The sequence below is a fragment of the Pygocentrus nattereri genome, chromosome 20, assembly GCF_015220715.1.
Source record: "Pygocentrus nattereri isolate fPygNat1 chromosome 20, fPygNat1.pri, whole genome shotgun sequence".
Classification (NCBI taxonomy): Eukaryota; Metazoa; Chordata; class Actinopteri; order Characiformes; family Serrasalmidae; genus Pygocentrus; species Pygocentrus nattereri.
In genome coordinates this window covers 35,890,425-35,913,156 of record NC_051230.1, presented here as the reverse complement: position 1 = coordinate 35,913,156, position 22,732 = coordinate 35,890,425, and the positions used below count along the sequence as shown (strand labels likewise).

The 22,732-nt window shown below is 42.1% G+C and overlaps 1 protein-coding gene across 1 annotated transcript in view; it reads right to left on the bottom strand.

Moving 5' to 3' along the window:
* Window positions 1-933: 933 nt before the first annotated feature.
* LOC108416232 (autotransporter adhesin BpaC-like) overlaps window positions 934-22,732 on the bottom strand; it is an 87,692-nt gene continuing 65,893 nt past the window's right edge. The window contains exons 27-33 of the mRNA XM_037531384.1: window positions 21,120-21,167; window positions 13,130-13,177; window positions 12,585-12,632; window positions 9,668-9,788; window positions 6,294-6,472; window positions 4,058-4,126; window positions 934-2,949 (exon numbers count right to left, since the gene is read on the bottom strand). Coding sequence (XP_037387281.1) covers window positions 6,358-6,472; window positions 9,668-9,788; window positions 12,585-12,632; window positions 13,130-13,177; window positions 21,120-21,167 — 380 coding nt within the window. The 3' untranslated portion in view covers window positions 934-2,949; window positions 4,058-4,126; window positions 6,294-6,357. The remainder of the gene's footprint in view (window positions 2,950-4,057; window positions 4,127-6,293; window positions 6,473-9,667; window positions 9,789-12,584; window positions 12,633-13,129; window positions 13,178-21,119; window positions 21,168-22,732) is intronic.

Genomic DNA, 22,732 nt, shown 5'->3' with positions numbered 1-22,732 from the left:
GCACCTGAACGTGACTGCAGCGCTATCTAAGGTGAACAGAAAATTCTAGAAGCTGGCGAAATTTTTTTTATTTTTTAATCTTTATTAAGAGCTTTGTCACTTTTGATGACTGTGTTTATTAGTTTCTGTAAAATATCTCACACTGGAATGTCTGGAACTCTGGAGATGTGCAGAAAGCTAGCTCACTAACAGGCTAATGCTCCAATAGTAAAAGACAATCTTCAAGTTCACCTTAAATACGGTGCTTCTGAAAAAAGGAGATGTACCCAGTAAAGAACGTTACTTACAGGCCTGTAACGAACTTAAATGGTAGTTTAAACTACAGCAGACATCAAAATCCAATATAGCGCCAAGCTAACACCATTAGCTTGATGCTAACATAGCTAACTACCACAGAAGGAGCATTATAGATGCTGGTTTAAAAACAGATCATTTTACATTAGACATTGCTGTGTAAAGACTCTGCTCTGTGGTTCTCTGTCTGTATCTGACTCTCAGTGGAAAAGCAGTTACACATGAATAATCAGTCTAGCTGTAAATATCATCCACTCGCTAAAGCATCTCACAGATTCAGGTTTATATCGACAGATCGATTTTGAAGCATTCAAACATCCCAGCAATAAAGATTCTTGATGCTTTTATTTATTCCCACATTTTCTTATGTCAGGATGTTATAGGCATTCAACATATGAGACTCAAACCATCATGGGATGCAGGAATGAGGTGGTACACTCATTTTCAGAGAAAGTCAACCGCTAAGACATTTACACCCACTAAATCATAGTGTTAAGAAGAAAAAGCAGAAAAATAAGATTTTTTTGTCTTGAAGATTGAGAAAGATTTGTGTTTTCATGATTTGGGCCCTTTATGTGTTTTATTTTGCCAGCCATTTATTGCAAGAAACAACAATGAAGCTCATAAAACACAGTTTAGTCCTTTAAACGGCCTTTATTGCTAATACACGCAGGGTTTTAACAGCCTTGTAACAGGTACCTTTAGAAAATTAAGACTTGTTAATTAAGAGTTGTACAAGGTGTTAACATGCAGAATCAGTGATTACAGTTCTGTTTACATTCACAACAGTAAACCTTCAAACATGCTACACAAATACAATACAAAGACATCCCAATGATCAACTGTTTGACAGCGTTTAACAGTACAACTCTGTCTTTCCAGCTTTAATTAGAGCATGGCTTTCCTAAATACCTAAAAGAGAAATGTTTCGATTGGTCTTATTTTCCACGTGACCACTGTGATCATGACTGCATCTCTTTGGTTTATATGTCATATCTCAATATCTCTGGGCATTAGTAAATTAGTCTAAAGCATTATTATAATATAATATTGTAATGGTCATTCTCACTGACCGTTCTCATTAAAAACAGTTACAGTTTATGCATTTTAAAGTCTTAATGCTTTTCCACACCAACACGTGTAGAACTGATCATACTGAGCGGGATTCATCCAGGCCATCGATAAATTAAGATCTGGAGATCTAATCAGAGTTTCAGCTCCTGAATGAGGTGGTGAAGCTCTCCGCTCTCCTTTAGCTTTTATAGAGTAGGGAGTGAGGAGCACAGGATCTCCTACACCTTCAGACCGTTTGTTCATTTTACAGTTTAGATGTTTCACATTTGTGTTTATTTTTATATCTGGTTTGGTGTGTAAATTACACAATCAATAACTGATCACTTTTAACTAAACATTTACAGAAACGGTCAAGCAGAGGTGGGCACAGGTCTCTAATTAAGTCTCAAGTCTTGACACCTGAGACCCAAGTACCGAGTCAAGTTCAAGTTCTAAACGATGATCAGACAGACTTTGTTCTTTACAGTGGAACTAAACATTTACAGAAATAGTCAATCAGAGGTGGGCACAGGTCTCTAAGTAGGTCTCAAGTCTTGACACTTGAGTCCCAAGTACCGAGTCAAGTTCAAGTTCTAAACGATGATTATCTTGAAAGACTCATTTTTTATTATTTTTGGATAGGGGAGTATGAGATCAGAGGCACCGAAATGTAACTGCTGCACTATTTAATGTGGAATGCAAAATTAGAACATGAAGTGAGCAAATAAAAAGCCAGCTTCATCCATGTGGTGAAAGGTTTATCTGCAGAAATCTTTAACATCATTAAAATAGACATCTGTTTAGACCTGTGATATCATCTGCAAGCTGCACTACTCTGACTGAACACCTGAATTCAATGATTTGGATGCATGAGTGAATACTTTTGGCAAATAGTGTATATCTACTTTTTGTATATTAAAGAGAGAGATAAAGTGCTTTTAGACAGTCATCCAACTTGATCGACCATGAGGATAGATGGATGCTATCAGTGAAAGGAGATAATATTGCCAGTCGGCCTTAAGCCTAGTTGATTCTTTAGTTTATCTGCCATTAAAGAACTGCTAGGTGAACTAACAGTGGAGTTTAAGTGCTGAATGAGGGCTTATTCAGTCTATTGATGCTGTTGATGCTTTGCTTGTTTCTATCTTATGGAGGAAAACATGAATTCTTATGCATGTCTTCTGAAATAACAGCATAATAGCAGATGTTTGATGTTGCTCTATCGCATGTACATATGAGGCAGTTTTGATAGGGCTATGCTGAAAACAAGGCCATTCACATGAAAAGTAAGCTCCTGTGTAGAGTCCCAGCTGCAGCCAGATGCTTCACCTGTTCCTCCCCTTCAGTCATAAGGCTCAAGTCCAAGTCTGATTCCAAGTCTGAGTGTTGTTCAAGTCAAGCCTTTTTTGATGTTGAGTCAAATCTGAAGTCACCAAATTTGTGACTTGAGTTTGAGTCGAGTCCAGGTCATATTACTTCAGTCCACAACTCTGCAATGAATCTCAACAAGTCAGAAAGCTGTTAGCTGATGCTGTGCGCACACAGCAGAACATTCATCCAGAGTTTAGTCCTGATCAGAATCAAATCGATGCAGTCGTAAACCTGAGAACCACGAAAAAGCAAAGAGAACATGTGTTATAATATAGACAGGCAGCCAAACAACGTTTCATATATAACTAATATTACTGTGATAGTTTTTGTAAAACCAAAACATATAAATTTAAGCTCGCTCATCGTTCTAGTTAGGTCTTTTTATTGTATGTAAGTCATCCATAAAGAATAAAATATTAAAATCATCTTATAAAATGCAAAAAAAATCCAAAGCTCGTCGATCTACAGGTGATGTGAAGTGGATCTCAGACTGAGTAAATCCAGCATAAACCCAAATGAGGAACTGCAGTGACTGTCTCGCGCAGCTCTGTGCTGCACACCCGGAGATCTTACACTAAATTTCACTTGGAGACTGAACAAAGCAAATATCAATCTAAAACTATCAAAATGAGCCAGAACTCTGTAGGTATGTTTTCTCTTTTCGGCCTGACACCCAGCTCTCGGGAGCTGTCAGTCAACTTCTACTGTCTCATTAGGTGCGGCAGAAAAAGCTATCAAGGCTCAATGATTATTAAACTGTAAACTGTAGTGTAGCATCACTCTGAACACTCCCCACCAGTAAACATGATCTAAGAAGTCTGGGCTCAGATCAGTTACATCTTGTGGGCTGCAGACGCTGGATAAATGAATCTGAGCTGGAGATCATTCATCCAGAGTTCAGTCCTGATTTCAGTCCTGATCTTAGCCCTGTGCTAATGTTTAAGCCCATGTTGAGCTCTGTCTTTATCTGTATTACAGAATTTGGGGTGTTAAGGATTTGATTGTAGTTCTGGTGATGAAACTCCTTGTATTTGATCTAGAGAGAAGACGTTCTATAAACTACGTTCCTTCAGTCTCTCAGCTCTGCAGCGGTCAGTGTTCTCCATCTTCTAGCTCTCTGAATTCAGCTGATGAAGAACTTGTTAATGAGCTGATCAGGTGGATCAGGTGTGTTTAATAAGGAGGAACACTAAACTCTGCAGAGCTGTGGTCTGGAAGGAACCCAGTTTGATTCCTCTGTTCTGAACCACTGAACCTTCATGAGTCATGTAGCCTGAACTCAGTTCAGCTCAGATCAGATCAGGATTTGGGATGCTGTGTATGTGCTTGGTGTACTTACTCAAAAATCTTACGATCAGGCATGGGACTGTCCAGAGGTAAAGTGTAATATGCTTCCTCCTCCTTGTCACTGCATTTGGATGAAGAAGAAAAGGAGATTAGGAACTGTCTTTTTTATTTTTAGATGTTTAGATCTGTTTGGCAAATGTGTAAATTTGAGATTTTAAAACATTTTGATTGCACATTTTGTGGAGCGGGCCTGCGCACAGACGTTTTAGGTGGCGGGAGCTCTATGAGGAAAAAAGGCAACATGAAGGCGAAACTTAAAGCATATTAATAAAAAGAAGAAGAGGAAAAGGAAGAAAAAATTCTATTCATAATGTGTGTCAAGCCTCTTCCCAGCTCCACTGAAACCACTGTTCCTCACTCTGTTGTGAACTCCAACTCCCAGAATTCTCTGGGTGATCACCTGACTCCAGACTCAGTACCACCTACCTATTCAAGCTCTGCTTACTCTGATCACCACCTCACCCCATATACCCTGTGTTCACTCACATAGCGAAGTACTGTGTTAGCCTGCTGTACTGAGACGTTTGGTTTTCTTGGTTTTACTGGGTTGTGACTTTGCTTAGCTTTCTTGTTTACGACTTATGCCTGATCCTTTTGATTCGACTGCTCATGGCTGTTATCCAGTGTTTGACCTTTGCCTGTTTTTGGATTCTGTTACTGGTTGGCCCCTTTATTAAGCTTTTAAACCAATAGCCTACTCTGCTCATGCCTAAAACTTCCAGACAGCTCACAATGTACATTTTAAAAAAGCAGAACTATTGCAAAGCCCCTGATAATGAGGAACAGTCTACTAACTTCAGAAAAAACAACAAACACAGTGTGAACTTCTATCTTTCAATCAGGCAAGTGGACGTGTACTAGATGGAAGATATACTATACTACTCTAGCTTTACCACTAAGGTTCTCACAGTTTTAGAAATCTGGTTGGTTACTATGTGGTTGGTTAGTGTAGTGGTTAACACCTCTGCCTTCTACGCTGTAGACTAGGGTTCAATCCCCACCTGGGTAAAATGTAAAATGAATCAAACCTTTATTTTTTTACCTCAGACTTCAGCCTGTATGTAAAGCTGTGCAGTAAAGCTGTGCCCATGGTGCACTGGAGCTTCTCTAAGTTACATTTATAGTTTTTACAACCCCAATCAGAAAAAGTTGGGATAGAATGAAAAATGCGAATAGAAAAGAAAGCAATGATTCTTAAAATTGACTTTGCCTTGTGTTTCATTACAGATGTTATGAACACAAGGCATTTCATGTTTTCTCAGGTCAACTTAATTTCATTTGTACATGCATTTATAACATTCAGGCCAGCAACATATTAAAAATTTGAGATGGGATCATTTAGGGCCAGTAATGAGGAGAAATAAAGATTAAAATTAGGCAGAGGAAGTGTTCAGAGTGATGCTCTGTCTACAGTTTAATAATCATTGAGCCTTGATAGCTTTTTCTGCCTCACCTAATGAGACAGTAGAAGTTGACTGACAGGTCCCGAGAGCTGGGTGTCAGGCCGAATAGAGAAAACATACCTACAGAGTTCTGGCTCATTTTGATAGTTTTAGATTGATATTTGCTTTGTTCAGTCTCCAAGTGAAATTTAGTGTAAAGATCTCCGGGTGTGCAGCACAGAGCTGCGCGAGACAGTCACTGCAGTTCCTCATTTGGGTTTATGCTGGATTTACTCAGTCTGAGATACACTTCACATCACCTGTAGATCGACGAGCTTTGGATTTTTTGAAAAGATTCTTTTGAAAGATGATTTTGATCTTTTATATTATTAGATTGAAAATAGTAAAGCAGTTCATTATTTGAGGTTTTACCTCATGAATTTTGTTTTTTTCAAAATAAACATGTTTCAACTCATTGAAAGTAAAGCATTTACCACTTTTTAGTTTTGCCATTCCTTTAAACAGCACTTAAAAGTAGTTTGTTCTTCCTGCAAACTAATTTTAAGGTGGTTATACGGGTCAGAATGAATGTATAAATCACTGGTTTTGGTTTGACTTTTAATTTAACATACCATCCCAACATGTTTTGAGTTGGAGTTTATTATTTATTATTATATTATTTAATAGATGTGTTCATCAAATAGAAGTACATCTGTTAAACTCAGAAAACCAGTGACTACTGTTAGAAGCCTGTAATGTAGATCTGTTAGTATAAATAAAAGAACAGCTCAGTGCATTGTGAGGCATATTTAGTTAATGATTAAATAGTTTGATTCTGTTCAGCACCAGTATCATAGGAAGATGAGTGGCATGCAGGAAGCTTTCTGCACAGCCTCGGACAGCAGGGAGCTCAATCGTGATCAGACTGGTCCAGAAGGTGGGTGAGCATCATCAGGAGGGTAAGTGGCATGCAGGTGAGGTTTTCTACACAGAGCTGGACAGCAGGAAGCTTCGTGGTGGTTAACCTGCTCCAGAAGGTGGGTGAGCAGGGGCATCCAATTCAAGGCAGTTTGGCAGAGAAACATACAGACAGAAGAAGATGAAAACAGAGTGAGGAGGGAGGGAGGGAGGGAGGGAGAGAGAGAGAGAGAGAGAGAGGGAGAGAGAGAGAGAAACTTTTGTTAACTTTACTTCATCACATACCAATGCTTGTGACAGCATAAATCCCACCCCCCCACCCCCCATTTAACACACAACCTACAGTGTGTCAGTTAATACAAATAAAGAACATATCAGCTCATACGCTTTACACACAGTCAGCTTATCATCAGTCACTGGACATGCAGCAAGACCAATACAGCCTAAACCTTCAGCATATCACTTATCAGTCTGTCATAAGCAAACAACACCCTGAGGTGTGATTGACCAGTAGCACACAGTCAGTGGTGAGCAGTGGTGGGCAGCCCTATCCACGGTGCCCGGGGAGCATTTCGGGCTTAGGTGTCTTGCTCAAGCACACCTCAATCATGTGCTGTCGGTTCTGGGGATCGAACCGGCGACTTTCCGGTCACAAGGCTGGTTCCCTAACCTCCAGCTCATGACTGTCTCCCAAAGATGAACCCAAATTAAATATTGCAACTGTGATTGTTACCCTCACCTTTTCATACAGGCCCCTCAAAAGTTAAACCAGGTGTTCCAATCACATCAGGCCTCCCACAAAATGGGCAACCATAATGAACGAGAGGGTTAGGGTGAGCAATGTGTTTGTTAGTGGCCAGGGCTCCATGAATTACCCTCCAATGTGAATCTCCAGTTCTTTTAGGCACAGGTAATACCCTTAAATTAACCAGGCTGTGCTCACCTAACATCCCTTGCCACCAGCGTTCTCTTAACTCTTGTAAAGAATCCATGTTCCTTCATGCTAATTGTTGAACTCACTCAGAGGAGAAGAGATCACGCTCTAGCCCCATACTCCTAGCTCTCCTCAGAAGGCCACGTGCTGATGCTCTCCATTCTATATAATTGTGGTAAAGAAACTTCAGAGCAGCCTTAAATGTAAAGCTGCTACGCTGGACATGGTCTATCAGACCTTGTCCATCTTCATGAGCGAGTAGATAGAGAACAGCAGCCCTTAGCAAGACCAGAAGATGGTCCACCAGCCTTCTCTGGATCTCCAGCAGCAGACCACGAGGAGCATTCGGCACCATCATTTGTTGCCATGAGGTGATTGCCATCAAGTTGTTAATAATCAGCACCTTCTCTATATGACACCTGGAGGAGCAGCCATTTGCACTTTGCCAGTCTGTTGGTGATTTGTTGCAAAACACCTTCCCAGTTCTTATTAGCCACGTTCTCCAGGCCTACGTAGACTTGCAACATCTTAAGCCCTCAGCTACCAAAAAGAGGAACAAAGGTCTAATGCATGATGTTCTACATTAAAACATACCTTTATGCACAGTTATCGCATAAACATCCTCCAGCTGGCTAGACAGACTTTTAGATATCACAGAACAATTTCATCATGAACCTTCATCTTCTTCATCCAACTCGAGTTCACCTCCTACCATGTCCTCTCCTTCTCTCTGACTATCAGCCACTGAAACATCTCTCACTTTAGATCTGACAATCTAATATTCTAACAGCCCACCTGTTCATCCACTGCAAACTGCACGTCCTCAACGGTAACACAGCCATCAGAAACACACCTGAACCTGTGATGGAGAGACTGGGCCTGTGCCCCAAACTGAGAGGCCATGCTGGCCTGCCACAGAGTAACAAAGCCAATGGCTCAAACTAACCAAACAACTAAAAGTCCCAAACTAACCCACTGTACAAATAAGCAATATAAACCACTAATGCACCTTTAAAAACTTCAACTAGTCCAAAACGCCGCAGCCAGGGTCCTCACTAAATCTAGAACATCTGATCATATCAGTCCAGTGCTATCATCACTTCATTGGTTACCTATTAAATTCCGTATTGATTATAAAATCCTTTTACTGACTTATAAAGCCCTACATGGTCTTGCTCCTGAATACCTGCAATACCTTATTTCCCATTACGAGCCATCACGACTACTCAGATCCCAGAGCGCTGGCTTATTAATAGTCCCCAGAATTCAGAAGGTTTCAACTGGGGGAAGAGCTTTTTCTTATAAAGCCCCCAAACTCTGGAATGATCTTCCAGAAACTGTTCGGGACTCAGACACAGTCTCAATCTTTAAGACTAGGCTGAAAACTCACTTGTTCAGTTTAGCTTTTGGTAGCTAATGTTCCCCCTAGATAAAGGCAGCAGATCCAGGGGTCCATGGACACAGGGAATTATAGTAAACTGAGACGCTGGTGCTGTCGTCCTGCACGCGGTCACTCAGGTTTGTGGACGGTGGAGCGGAGGGATGCCAGACTGTCTCAGAGTGCTGCCGTGTCTGTGTGTCCTTCTGGTTCTCTCCTGTTAGTTAAGCTGTCATAGTCAGATCTGCCGGAGTCGTTAGCCACACTCTGGAAATGTTTACATTCCCTGTTTATGTACAAACAGATAGAACAAAACTAATCCCATGTACCTGCTTTTTTTTCCGAGTATACAATCGCCCACATGTCCGGCTGGACACTGAAGGACGACCGACTGCCGAGCCCTCCTGCTACCCACTTCAGACCAGCTGCCCACGCCCCAACTACCGCCACCTACCTTGGACTAGCTGCCCACCCTACACTGATGTTCTCATGGCCTCCTAGTTATTCCTAATACCAATATTACTGCTATTAATATTAGTAGTATAATCACTTGTAGGTAGTTTGACCAGAGGAGGATGGGTCCCCCCTGGTGAGCCTGGTTCCTATCGAGGTTTCTTCCTCAGTTCTGAGGGAGTTTTTCCTTGCCACTGTTTACATTTTAACATTTTTACACTCTTGTTAAAACTGTCTTTCTGAAACTCTGAACTCTGTTGTAAAAAGTGCTATACAAATAAATCTGATTTGATTTGATAAAAATGCTACTATAAAAAAGCAGGAAAAGTGAAAAAATCGAAAACAGAAAAGCATTCCACAGAGAGAGAGACAGCGAGAGAGAAAAGAGAGGAAGAGAACAGAGGAAAAGAATGGAGAGAGAGAAAAGAAGAGAATAGAAAGAGAGAGAGAGAGAATAGAGAGAACTGAGAGAGAGAATTTGCATTTATTTTGCATTTATTTTGAGTTTATTTGGAGATTTAATCCAGCTGCACAAACCTCTTCTCGATCCATCCTCTGAAGAAATAGCCCCCAACCCCCACCACCAAAGCTGCCCCCCCAGCTATCAGTACAGTAATCCACACAGGCACACAGGCCAAGGCTGAGGTCAGTTCTCCAGCTGGAAAACACAGACAGAAGACACAGAGAATCCCACACGACACACTTCAAAGTGAGAACTTAATGTAGAGAGAAAAACTCAGTAATGTGTAATCCTGCATTTTATAGACATTCATTAGAATCAGAATAGGGTCTGGAAATTACTGAAACATAATCACCAAAAATGATTTATATTCATATTTTATAGTCGTTTATATTCACAGTTTAAATGTTTGCTTTAAATGTCTTATTGGTAATATGACACACAGGTACAACCCCATGTCCAAAAGAGTGGAGATGCTGTGCAGAATGTAAATAAAAATAGGATGCACTGATATGCAAATCATGTAAAACACACTTTAAGGAAAATACCACAAAAACAACACATTACATGTTGAAACTGAGATTAAAAAAAAAAAAAATGTTTTTTTGAAAAATGTTGGCCCATTTTGAATTTGATGCCGACAAAATGTTCCAAAAAAGTTGGGACGGGGGTCTGTTTACCGCTGTGCTTCATCACCTCTTCTTTTAACAGCGCTCTGTAAGTGTTTGGGAACTGAGGAGACGCTGTTGTAGTTTGAAAGTGAAATGTTCTCCGTTCTTGTCCATTGAGTTCATTTTTTTACATTAGGTCTACAGAACGTTTTGTCCCATCACTGCATTATTTCTGAGCCTATCCCAGCGGTCATCGGGTGGAAGGCAGGATACACCCCGCAACTCCATCGCAGGGAAAACTAACCAGACTTCATTTAAAACAATGGAGGTGGAGATACAGTGTCAGGCTTTCAGCTGTCAGTCTGTGTGTTTGGGTGTCTGAACAGTGAATGTTGGATACTAGAGTCCGGCCTCTATCTGCTCAAAAAAACACCACCAACAAAACATTTGTCCACAGTGTCCATAGCTGCATAGCCAGTGTCCAGTTAGGCAAAACCTATAAAACACCAAATACAGATATGCCTGAACAACAGACCTGATGTCTGAGCTTCTGTGACCATCCGCACCCTCTGCATGTTCATTTCCGGTTGAAGTGATACAAATCTTTTCATTTGGATGAGCAAAATACAACCTTTCATTCCATTGTTCTTAGTTTGTTATTTGAGGTTATGATTATTTAGTCAAATTAATAAATAATGCTATTTCTTTACTTTCCTGCTGAAAATCACACAAACAAAACCAAGAAGCGAGAAAGTGAAGAAAAAAGACCTTTTTCAAAACAGTTGTTGAAATGAAAACCGAATGACCTGAAGATACACGAAGCTTTAGAAATTGTTTCACAATTGACATTCACAGAAGCTTTTACTACCAGACTATTATAATCAAGCAAGCAAGCAAAATTTATTTATATAGCACTTTTTACAACAGGTGTTGCCACAAAGCAGCTTTACAGGACAATCAGTATTACAGAGAGAAGAGAAAAGAAAAGAAAAGAAAATCCGGGTCCAGCGGCGACGGTGGCAAGAGGAAGAAACCTTGAGAGGAACCAAGACTCAGAAGGGGAACCCATCCTCCTCTGGTCGACACCGGATAGCAAACATTATTAGTATGAAGTTTTATAGTAAAGTGGGAAAAGAGAAGATCTGAGGGTGAGGACTGCACAGCGCTGTACAGCAAGAAGCTCAGTGGTAGTCAAACCGGTCCAGAAGTCTGGTGAGCAGCGGCACCAATCAAGGCAGAAGAGGCAGCAGCATCAGGCGCACAGGATGGGCAGCTGATCAGCTCGGCAGAGAAAGGAAAGAAAAAACAGTTCTGTAAAGAGTGGCTGACCACAGATTACAGAAAAACAGAGCAGCAGAGACTCCAGCAGGTCTAGATCTGACAAGGAGACTAATCATCAAAGGCTCCACTATACAAGTGAGTTTTTAGCCTAGACTTAAAGACTGAGGCTGTGTCTGAGTCCCGAACATTAACAGGAAGATTATTCCAGAGCTGGGGGGCTCTGTATGAGAAGCTCTCCCCCCTGATGGAGCTTTATTAGTTCTTGGTACCAGTAGTGAGCAGCACCGTGATGGTTCATAGTGGGAGAGAAGGTAACTCAGGTACTGAGACGCGTGACACTCTAATCATAATCAATGAACACTCTAATCATCACACTGAACACTGTAATCATCACTCTGAACACTCACTCAGGTACTGACACTCTGTAATCATCACACTAATCACTGAACACTCTGCAAACATCACACTGAACACTCTAATCATCACACTGAATAAACTCTAAACATCACACCGAACACCATCTAAACATCACACCGAACACTCTTTAATCATCACACTGAATACTTGACTATAAATACGATCTGCATTTCCGTCCCAGTGAGGTGTCCTAGTGTTTAGTACTTTACAGTTTTACTAACAGTGACAGTAATTATTGGCTCTGTACCTCTGAGTTCAGTGTGATGATTACAGAATGTTCAGTGTGATGATTACAGTGTTCAGTGTGATTAGAGCGTGTTCAGTGTGATGACTAGTGTATTCAGTGTGATGATTGCAGAGTGTTCAGTGTGATGATTGCAGTGTTCAGTGTGATTAGAGAGTATTCAGTGTGATGACTAGTGTATTCAGTGTGATGATTGCAGAGTGTTCAGTGTGATGATTGCAGTGTTCAGTGTGATGATTGCAGAGTGTTCAGTGTGAAGATTAGAGTGTTCAGTGTGATGATTAGAGAGTGTTCAGTGTGATGATTACAGAGTGTTCAGTGTGATGATTACAGAGTGCTCAGTGTGATGATTACATAGTGCTCAGTGTGATTCAGTGTGGGGGGGATAGCATGTGTTTGGGTGTCTGAATAGTGAAGTCTGACCTCTGACTGCTCACTTACTGTTAATAGCTGTAGCGTTGGCACCAGCAGAGTCCAGCGATGTAGAGGCTGAAAGAAAGAGAATGAGAACTTGGTAACTTTAATGTTTGATAAGTCAGAATATTGGATATTTAATATAATTCTTTAGAATCATCATCAAGCTGAACATTGTCCAGGTGTACTAACAGCAATAGAACACATGCAGTTATTAGACTACTGATGGTATAAAATAGTATAAAAAGCAGTAAAAGGCTTTAAGCCTGAGTAATTGCACTCCACAAGCCCAGACAGGTCCAACATGCACTCCTTCTATTTTAGACGGTGTTCAACGTGATGATTAGAGTGTGTTCAGTGTGATGATTAGAGAGTGTTCGGTGTGCTGATTACAGAGTGGTCAGTGTGATGATTAGAGTGTGTTCAGTGTGATGATTACAGAGTGTTCAGTGTGATGATTACAGAGTGCTCAGTGTGATGATTACATAGTGCTCAGTGTGATTCAGTGTGGGGGGGATAGCATGTGTTTGGGTGTCTGAATAGTGAAGTCTGACCTCTGACTGCTCACTTACTGTTAATAGCTGTAGCGTTGGCACCAGCAGAGTCCAGCGATGTAGAGGCTGAAAGAAAGAGAATGAGAACTTGGTAACTTTAATGTTTGATAAGTCAGAATATTGGATATTTAATATAAATCTTTAGAATCATCATCAAGCTGAACATTGTCCAGGTGTACTAACAGCAATAGAACACATGCAGTTATTAGACTACTGATGGTATAAAATAGTATAAAAAGCAGTAAAAGGCTTTAAGCCTGAGTAATTGCACTCCACAAGCCCAGACAGGTCCAACATGCACTCCTTCTATTTTAGACGGTGTTCAGCATGATGATTAGAGAGTGTTCAGTGTGATGATTACAGAGTGTTCAATGTGATGATTAGAGTGTGTTCAGTGTGATGATTACAGAGTGTTCGGTGTGCTGATTACAGAGTGGTCAGTGTAATGATGACAGAGTGGTCAGTGTGATGATTACAGATTGATCGATGTGTTGATTAGAGTGTTCGGTGTGCTGATTACAGAGTGTTCAGTGTGATGTTTAGAGATTATTCAGTGTGATGATTACAGAGTGTTCAGTGTGATTAGAGAGTGTTCAGTGTGATGATTAGAGAGTGTTTGGTTTGCTGATTAGTGTATTCAGTGTGATGATTAGAGAGTGTTCAGTGTGATGATTAGTGAGTGTTCAGTATGATAATTAGAGAGTATACAGTGTGATGATTACAGTGTCTTCGGTGTGATAGTTAGAGAGTGTTCAGTGTGCTGATTAGAGTGTGTTCATTGTGACTAGAGAGTGTTCAGTGTGATGATTAGAGAGTTCAATATGATGATTAGCGTGTGTTCAATGTGATGAGTAGAGTGTGTTCAATGTGATGAGTAGAGTGTGTTCAGTGTGATGATTGGTGGGTGTTTACTGTGATGATTAGAGAGTATTGAGTGTGATGATTAGTGTGTTCAGTGTGATGATTAGAGAGTGTTCAGTGTGATGATTAGAGAGTGTTCAGTGTGATGATTGCAGAGTGTTCAGTGGGATGATTGCAGAGTGTTCAGTGTGACGATTACAGAGTGTTCAGTGAGATGATTACAGAGTGTTCAGTGTGATGATTAGAGAGTGTTCAGTTGGATGATTACAGAGTGATCAGTGTGATGATTGCAGAGTGTTCAGTGGGATGATTGCAGAGTGTTCAGTGTGACGATTACAGAGTGTTCAGTGAGATGATTACAGAGTGTTCAGTGTGATGATTAGAGAGTGTTCAGTTGGATGATTACAGAGTGTTCAGTGTGATGATTACAGAGTGTTCAGTGTGATGATTACAGAGTGTGCGTTGTGTTGATTACAGAGTGTTCAGTGTGATGATTACAGAGTGTTCATTGTGATGATTACATAGTGTTCAGTGTGATTAGAGTGTTCAGTGTGATGTTTACAGAGTGGTCAGTGTGATGATTACAGAGTAGTCAGTGAGATGATTAGAGAGTGTTCAGTGTGATGATTGCAGAGTGTTCAGTGTGATGATTGCAGAGTGTTCAGTGTGATGATTACAGAGTGTTCAGCGTGATGATTACAGAGTGTTCAGTTTGATGATTGCAGAGTATTCAGTGTGATGATTAGAGAGTGTTCAGTGTGATGATTACAGAGTGTTCGGTGTGATGATTACAGAGTGTTCAGTGTGATGATTACAGAGTGTTCGGTGTGATGATTGCAGAGTATTCAGTGTGATGATTACAGAGTGTTCAGTGTGATGATTACAGAGTGTTCGGTGTGATGATTACAGAGTGTTCAATGTGATGATTACAGAGTGTTCGGTGTGATGATTGCAGAGTATGCAGTGTGATGATTACAGAGTGTTCAGTGTGATGATTACAGAGTGTTCAGTGTGACGATTACAGAGTGTTCAGTGAGATGATTACAGAGTGTTCAGTGTGATGATTAGAGAGTGTTCAGTTGGATGATTACAGAGTGTTCAGTGTGATGATTGCAGAGTGTTCAGTGGGATGATTGCAGAGTGTTCAGTGTGACGATTACAGAGTGTTCAGTGAGATGATTACAGAGTGTTCAGTGTGATGATTAGAGAGTGTTCAGTTGGATGATTACAGAGTGTTCAGTGTGATGATTACAGAGTGTTCAGTGTGATGATTGCAGAGTGTGCGTTGTGTTGATTACAGAGTGTTCAGTGTGATGATTACAGAGTGTTCATTGTGATGATTACAGAGTGTTCAGTGTGATTAGAGTGTTCAGTGTGATGTTTACAGAGTGGTCAGTGTGATGATTACAGAGTAGTCAGTGAGATGATTAGAGAGTGTTCAGTGTGATGATTGCAGAGTGTTCAGTGTGATGATTGCAGAGTGTTCAGTGTGATGATTACAGAGTGTTCAGTGTGATGATTACAGAGTGTTCAGTTTGATGATTGCAGAGTATTCAGTGTGATGATTAGAGAGTGTTCAGTGTGATGATTACAGAGTGTTCGGTGTGATGATTACAGAGTGTTCAGTGTGATGATTACAGAGTGTTCGGTGTGATGATTGCAGAGTATTCAGTGTGATGATTACAGAGTGTTCAGTGTGATGATTACAGAGTGTTCGGTGTGATGATTACAGATTGTGCGTTTTGTTGATTACAGAGTGTAGTATTTGGATATGGCTAGGAGCCCACCGGTTGATGACGTAAGCAAGGTGCGCCAGAGTAATAGAGTTACAACAATAAAGGTTGGCGACGCACGCACGCCAGAGAGCGACTGAAGCACATTGTCTGTGTCTTTATTATATCGTTCCGTGAACATTACATGGTGTCAGAGTTCAGTGCACATCAGCCTGCCAACGGGAGATGGACAGCACAGGTATCCCCACGCCACGAATGGACTGGGACTCATCTAACCTGCCTGACGCATGGAGAAAGTTTCGCCAGCATGTGGAGCTTATGTTTTCGGGTCCGCTAGCCTCCAAGAAAGAGGAGGAAAGATGTAGCTACTTGCTACTGTGGGTCGGCGAGAAAGGTCGCGACGTGTTTAACACATGGACTCTTACGGCGGATGAACAAAAACTGCTAACTACATACTACGACAGGTTTGAAACATATGTAACACCAAAAGCAAACCCCATTTTTGCACGATATAAGTTTCACGAAAAGATACAGGGGAATAGTGATAGTTTTGACCAGTTTGTGACTGAGCTAAGACTACTAGTAAAAGACTGTTGTTACCCTAACGGCGACGAGATGGTGCGAGACCGAATTGTTTTCGGCATAAACTCGCCAAGAATACGTGAAAAATTACTATGCTACGGCTCAGGCCTCACGCTTGAAAATGCTATTGACATTGCACGCTCACATGAGCTGTCGCAACAGCAGCTAAAAACGATGGTTTTCCCTACTGCTAACGAGGCTAGCCAATCCGTGCATGCAGTCAACAGATGGACAAATAAAGCAGCACACACGCGCCATGGACGCAAAGTAGCCGACGGAGCTGACGATGACGGTGCAGTGAGGAGCAAGGAGTGCGGCGCATGCGGCCGAGCGCACAGTCGCACAGAGGACTGTCCAGCAAAAGGACGACAATACAACAAATGTAAGAAATTCAACCATTTTGCTAAAGTCTGTAGGGCACGTACACAACAAAAACAGACAACGCTCAAATCAAAGAAAGTGCACACTGTGTCAGACTGCACAGAAGAATCACCACCTGAGCTGTTTATTGACAGTATAACAAAGCTACATGCAAACACAGCCAGGGAACAGGCATTTGCAGAGATAGAAATAGGCAAAGCAAGGCACAAACTAAAGTTCAAAGTTGACACAGGTGCTCAAGCTAATGTGATACCAGCAAACACATTTCACAGAATGTTTGGAGATGTAGTGTTAGGCTCACCAGATGGTTACATATCAGGATATGGGGGACAGAGGCTTAAAGTCAAGGGAGCCTGCAGGCTAACATGCAGACACAAAGAGAAAACAATCATGTTGGACTTTGACATTGTTGATGTCGAAAACGCCCCTGCCGTCTTGGGAATGAGAGCATGTTTAGACTTAAACATAGTCAAGCTCGTACACATCATCCAAGCACAGCCAGAAACACATACAAGCATCACTGAAGAGTTTGCAGACGTGTTCAAGGGCATTGGCCTATTTCCTGGTGAGTGTGTCCTCCACCTCAAGCCTGCAGTCACACCCGTAGTGTGCCCACCTGGCCGCATCCCATATGCTCTCCGAGGCAGACTCAAAGACGAACTGGATAAAATGGAAAAAATGGACATCATCACAAAGGTGACAGAACCAACTGAATGGGTAAATGCTTTGGTGGCAGTGGAAAAGCCAAAGACGGGAAAAATCAGGGTGTGCCTTGATCCCCGCCCCCTGAACAAAGCCATCCAAAGACCACACTACCCGCTTCCCACTCTTGACGACATCACACCGAGACTAGCTGGAGCACAATACTTCAGTGTGCTGGATGCCAGATCAGGCTACTGGACAATCAAACTAAGTCATGAATCATCCATGCTCACCACCTTCAACACTGTCTTCGGCAGATACAGGTTCAAACGACTTCCTTTCGGGATTATATCAGCACAGGACGAGTTTCAACGGAGGGTCGATGAAGCATACGAAGGGCTTCAGGGCATCGCAGCCATCGTAGACGACATCCTAGTATATGGCCGCACCAAGGAGGAGCATGACGCGAACCTGCGTGCCATGTTGGAAAGAACGAGAGAGAGAGGAATAAAGCTGAACGAGGACAAAAGCGTCATATGTGTTACAGAGGTGAGCTATTTTGGTCACAGACTGACACGAGAAGGCATCCGGCCTGACCCCAGCAAGGTCAAGGCCATCAGAGAAATGGCTCCCCCACGCAGCAAAATGGAGCTGGAAACCATACTGGGCATGGTCACTTACCTCTCCAGATTCGCCCCCAGACTATCAGAGACCACAGCTCCCCTCAGGCAGCTGTTAAAGGAGAGCAGTGAGTTTGTGTGGGACTCAAACCACGACATAGCTTTTCAACAGGTGAAAGATCTCCTAACACAGGAACCTGGCCCTGTACTCACATACTTCGACCCCACAAAAGATGTAAAGCTGCAGGTTGATGCATCCAAATGCGGCTTAGGAGCCGTGTTGCTGCAGGGAGAGAAACCAGTCGGATACGCATCCAAAGCACTGAACGAAACTGAAGGAAACTATGCTCAGATAGAGAAGGAGCTTTATGCAGTGCTTTTCGGGTGCAAGCGGTTTCACCAATACCCGTATGGTCGCCAGGTGGGTGTTGAATCAGACCACAAGCCACTGGAGTCAATCATGCGGAAGCCTCTGGCAGCGGCTCCCCCACGACTCCAGCGTATGATCCTGCAACTGCAACGATACGACATTGTCATCACACACAAGCCTGGAAAACAGATACCAGTTGCAGACACACTCTCCAGAAAACCCATCGAATGCAACGAAAACTCGCTGAGTGAAGGTATGGACTTACAAATACACTCCGTGGGCAGCAACGCACCAATAAGTGACAACAAATTGGCAGAGATCAAGGCTGCCACAGCACGAGAGGAGCAACTCTCAATGTTGAGACGGGTCATCACCTCAGGGTGGCCTGAGTCACGCAAGAAATGCCCACCTGCTATTGCAGCATACTGGAACCACAGGGATGAGATATCAGAGACAAATGGCATCCTGCTAAAAGGAGAGAAAATCATCGTGCCCCACGCACTCAGAGCAGAAATGCTTTCACGCATTCACACAGGGCACTTGGGGATTGAAAAGTGCAAGCAGCGAGCGAGAGATGTACTGTTCTGGCCCGGGATGGGTAAAGAGATAGAGACACTGGTAGGATCTTGCAGCATCTGCCAGGAGCGACGCAACTCCGCCCAAAAGGAGCCGATGATTTCACATCCCATTCCGGAGCGACCTTGGCAGGTGATAGCCACAGACTTGTTCACATGGAACAACACTGACTACATCGTTGCTGTCGACTACTATAGCAGGTATTTCGAAGTGGAAAAAATCACCAGCCTCATGTCCAAAACAGTCATTCAAAAGCTCAGGGCTATGTTTGCAAGGTTTGGTATTCCACAGACACTAATCAGTGACAACGGGCCTTGCTATAGCTCACAGGAGTTCAAAGACTTTGCCTGCGCATGGGACTTTGAGCACTTCACAAGCAGCCCACTATACCCACAGAGTAATGGCTTGGCCGAAAGGACTGTCCAGACAGCCAAAGCCCTCATGGACAAAGCACATGCACAGCAGTCAGACCCCTACCTGAGCCTATTGGAATATAGGAACACCCCAGTTGATGGCCTGAAATCGCCTGCGCAGCTGCTGATGAGCAGGCGTCTGCGCTCAATCCTTCCATCCACTGAGAAACAACTCCAACCGGAGCTTGTCTGTCGTAGCATGGTTCGCAGCCGGAGAGAGGTTTGTCAGGCAAGGCAAAAACTCTGCTATGACAAGACTGCAAAAGCTCAACCTGCCCTGCCCACAGGAGCTGCAGTCCGTGTCCAACTGCCAAACGGGAAATGGGAACCCGCCACAGTTGTGGATTCAGCAGGCACCCAGAGATCATACAACATCCTCACAGAAGAAGGTCAGGTGCTGAGACGCAACAGGCGTCACCTTCTGAAAACTGAGAGTAGCACCAACACAGAGACACCAGCCCATGACCCTGATCATGAGAACACTGAGCCAATGACCTTACAGCAGGACACCGTGAGTCCAGCCCCCCAAGAACCTCCACGCTTCACCACCACTAAATCAGGTCGCATAGTGAAACCAAGAGCTAAGCTAGACTAAAAAAAAAAAATATGACTTTGATGGTGAAATTGTTTGTTCTGTTGTTACAGTTAAGAAAATACCAGAGTCAAAGTTACAACTATTATAGTTAGATATGTCAAGATTCTCAGGAATGTTTAAAATTGAAGTTAATGCTGACCTACAGTATTACATTTAAGTGACAGTTATCGTCATACTGCTCAGTACATTTGAACCGTGTTGAAGTAACTGAACCAAGTTTGAGTGTTCGAATTAATTGTTGCTGTGACATTTTGGCAGCTGTGATTATTTACAACGGTCATGTTCTTCAAAAGAAAGGAGATGTAGTATTTGGATATGGCTAGGAGCCCACCGGTTGATGACGTAAGCAAGGTGCGCCAGAGTAATAGAGTTACAACAATAAAGGTTGGCGACGCACACACGCCAGAGAGCGACTGAAGCACATTGTCTGTGTCTTTATTATATCGTTCCGTGAACATTACACAGAGTGTTCAGTGTGATGATTACAGAGTGTTCAGTGTGATGATTACAAAGTGTTCAGTGTGATTAGAGTGTTCAGTGAGATGATTAGAGAGTGGTCAGTGTGATGATTACAGAGTGGTCAGTGTGATGATTACAGAGTGTTCAGTGTGATGATTACAGAGTGTTCAGTGTGATTAGAGTGTTCAGTGAGATGATTAGAGAGTGGTCAGTGTGATGATTACAGAGTGGTCAGTGTGATGATTACAGAGTGTTCAGTGTGATGATTACAAAGTGTTCAGTGTGATTAGAGTGTTCTGTGTGATGATTACAGAGTGTTCAGTGTGATTAGCGTGTTCAGTGAGATGATTAAAGAGTATTCAGTGTGATGTTTACAGAATGGTCAGTGTGATGATTACAGAGTGGTCAGTGAATGATTAGAGAGTGTTTAGTGTGATGATTACAGAGTGATCAGTGTGATGATTACAGAGTGTTTTGTGTGATGATTACAGAGTGGTCAGCGTGATGATTACAGAGTGGTCAGTGTGATGATTAGAGAGACCCAGTCATTACTAAACACCTCCTACAGTGTTTTTTGACGACATCTTACAGGAGTTCACACCACTAGGGCCATGGAGAAACACTGTCAGACTTTCAGCTGTGAGTCTGTACGTCTATGTGTGTGTGTGTGTGTGTGTGTGTGTGTGTGTGTGTGCCTGTGCGGGGGGATGGGGGGGGGGGTTAGCATGTGTTTGGGTGTCTGAATAGTGAAGTCTGACCTCTGACTGCTCACTTACTGTTAATAGCTGTAGCGTTGGCACCAGCAGAGTCCAGCGATGTAGAGGCTGAAAGAAAGAGAATGAGAACTTGGTAACTTTAATGTTTGATAAGTCAGAATATTGGATATTTAATATAAATCTTTAGAATCATCATCAGGCTGAACATTGTCCAGGTGTACTAACAGCAATAGAACACATGCAGTTATTAGACTACTGATGGTATAAAATAGTATAAAAAGCAGTAAAAGGCTTTAAGCCTGAGTAATTGCACTCCACAAGCCCAGACAGGCCCAACATGCACTCCTTCTATGTAAGAGGGTGATCAGCGTGATGATTAGAGAGTGTTCAGTGTGATGATTAGAGTGTTCAGTGTGATGATTACAGAGTGTTCAATGTGATGATTAGAGTGTGTTCAGTGTGATAATTAGAGAGTGTTCGGTGTGCTGATTACAGAGTGCTCAGTGTGATTATTACAGATTGTTCATTGTGTTGATTAGAGTGTTCAGTGTGATGATTACAGAGTGGTCAGTGTGATGATTACAGAGTGGTCAGTGTGTTGATTACAGAGTGGTCAGTGTGATGATTACAGAGTGGTCAGTGTGATGATTACAGATTGATCGTTGTGTTGCTTAGAGTGTTCAGTGTGATGATTAGAGAGTGTTCAGTGCTATGATTACAGAGTGGTCAGTGTGATGATTACAGAGTGGTCAGTGTGATGATTACAGAGTGCTCAGTGAGATGATTACAGAGTGTTTAGTGTGATAATTACAGAGTGTTTAGTGTGATGATTACAGAGTGTTCAGTGTGATGATTAGAGAGTGTTCACCGTGATGATTGCAGAGTGTTCAGTGTGATGATTACAGAGTGTTCAGTGTGATGATTACAGAGTGTTCAGTGTGATAATTAGAGAGTGTTCGGTGTGGTGATTACAGAGTGTTTAGTCTGATGATTGCAGAGTGTTCAGTGTGATGTTTAGAGATTGTTCAGTGTGATGATTACAGAGTGTTCAGTGTGATTAAAGAGTGTTTAGTGTGATGATTAGAGAGTGTTTGGTTTGATGATTAGTGTATTGAGTGTAATGATTAGAGAGTGTTCAGTGTGATGATTAGTGAGTTTTCAGTATGATAATTAGAGAGTATACAGTGTGATGATTACAGTGTCTTCGGTGTGATAGTTAGAGAGTGTTCAGTGTGCTGATTACAGAGTGTTCAGTGTGCTGATTAGAGTGTGTTCATTGTGACTAGAGAGTGTTCAGTGTGATGATTAGAGAGTTCAATGTGATGATTAGCGTGTGTTCAATGTGATGAGTAGAGTGTGTTCAATGTGATAAATAGAGTGTGTTCAGTGTGATGATTAGTGGGTGTTTACTGTGATGATTAGAGAGGATTGATTGTGATGATTAGTGTGTTCAGTGTGATTAGAGTGTTCAGTGAGATGATTAGAGAGTGTTCAGTGTGATGTTTACAGAGTGGTCAGTGTGATGATTACAGAGTGGTCAGTGTGATGATTACAGAATGGTCAGTGTGATGTTTAGTATATTCAGTGTGATGATTAGAGAGTGTTCAGTGTGATGATTAGTGAGTGTTCAGTATGATAATTAGAGAGTATACAGTGTGATGATTGCAGAGTGT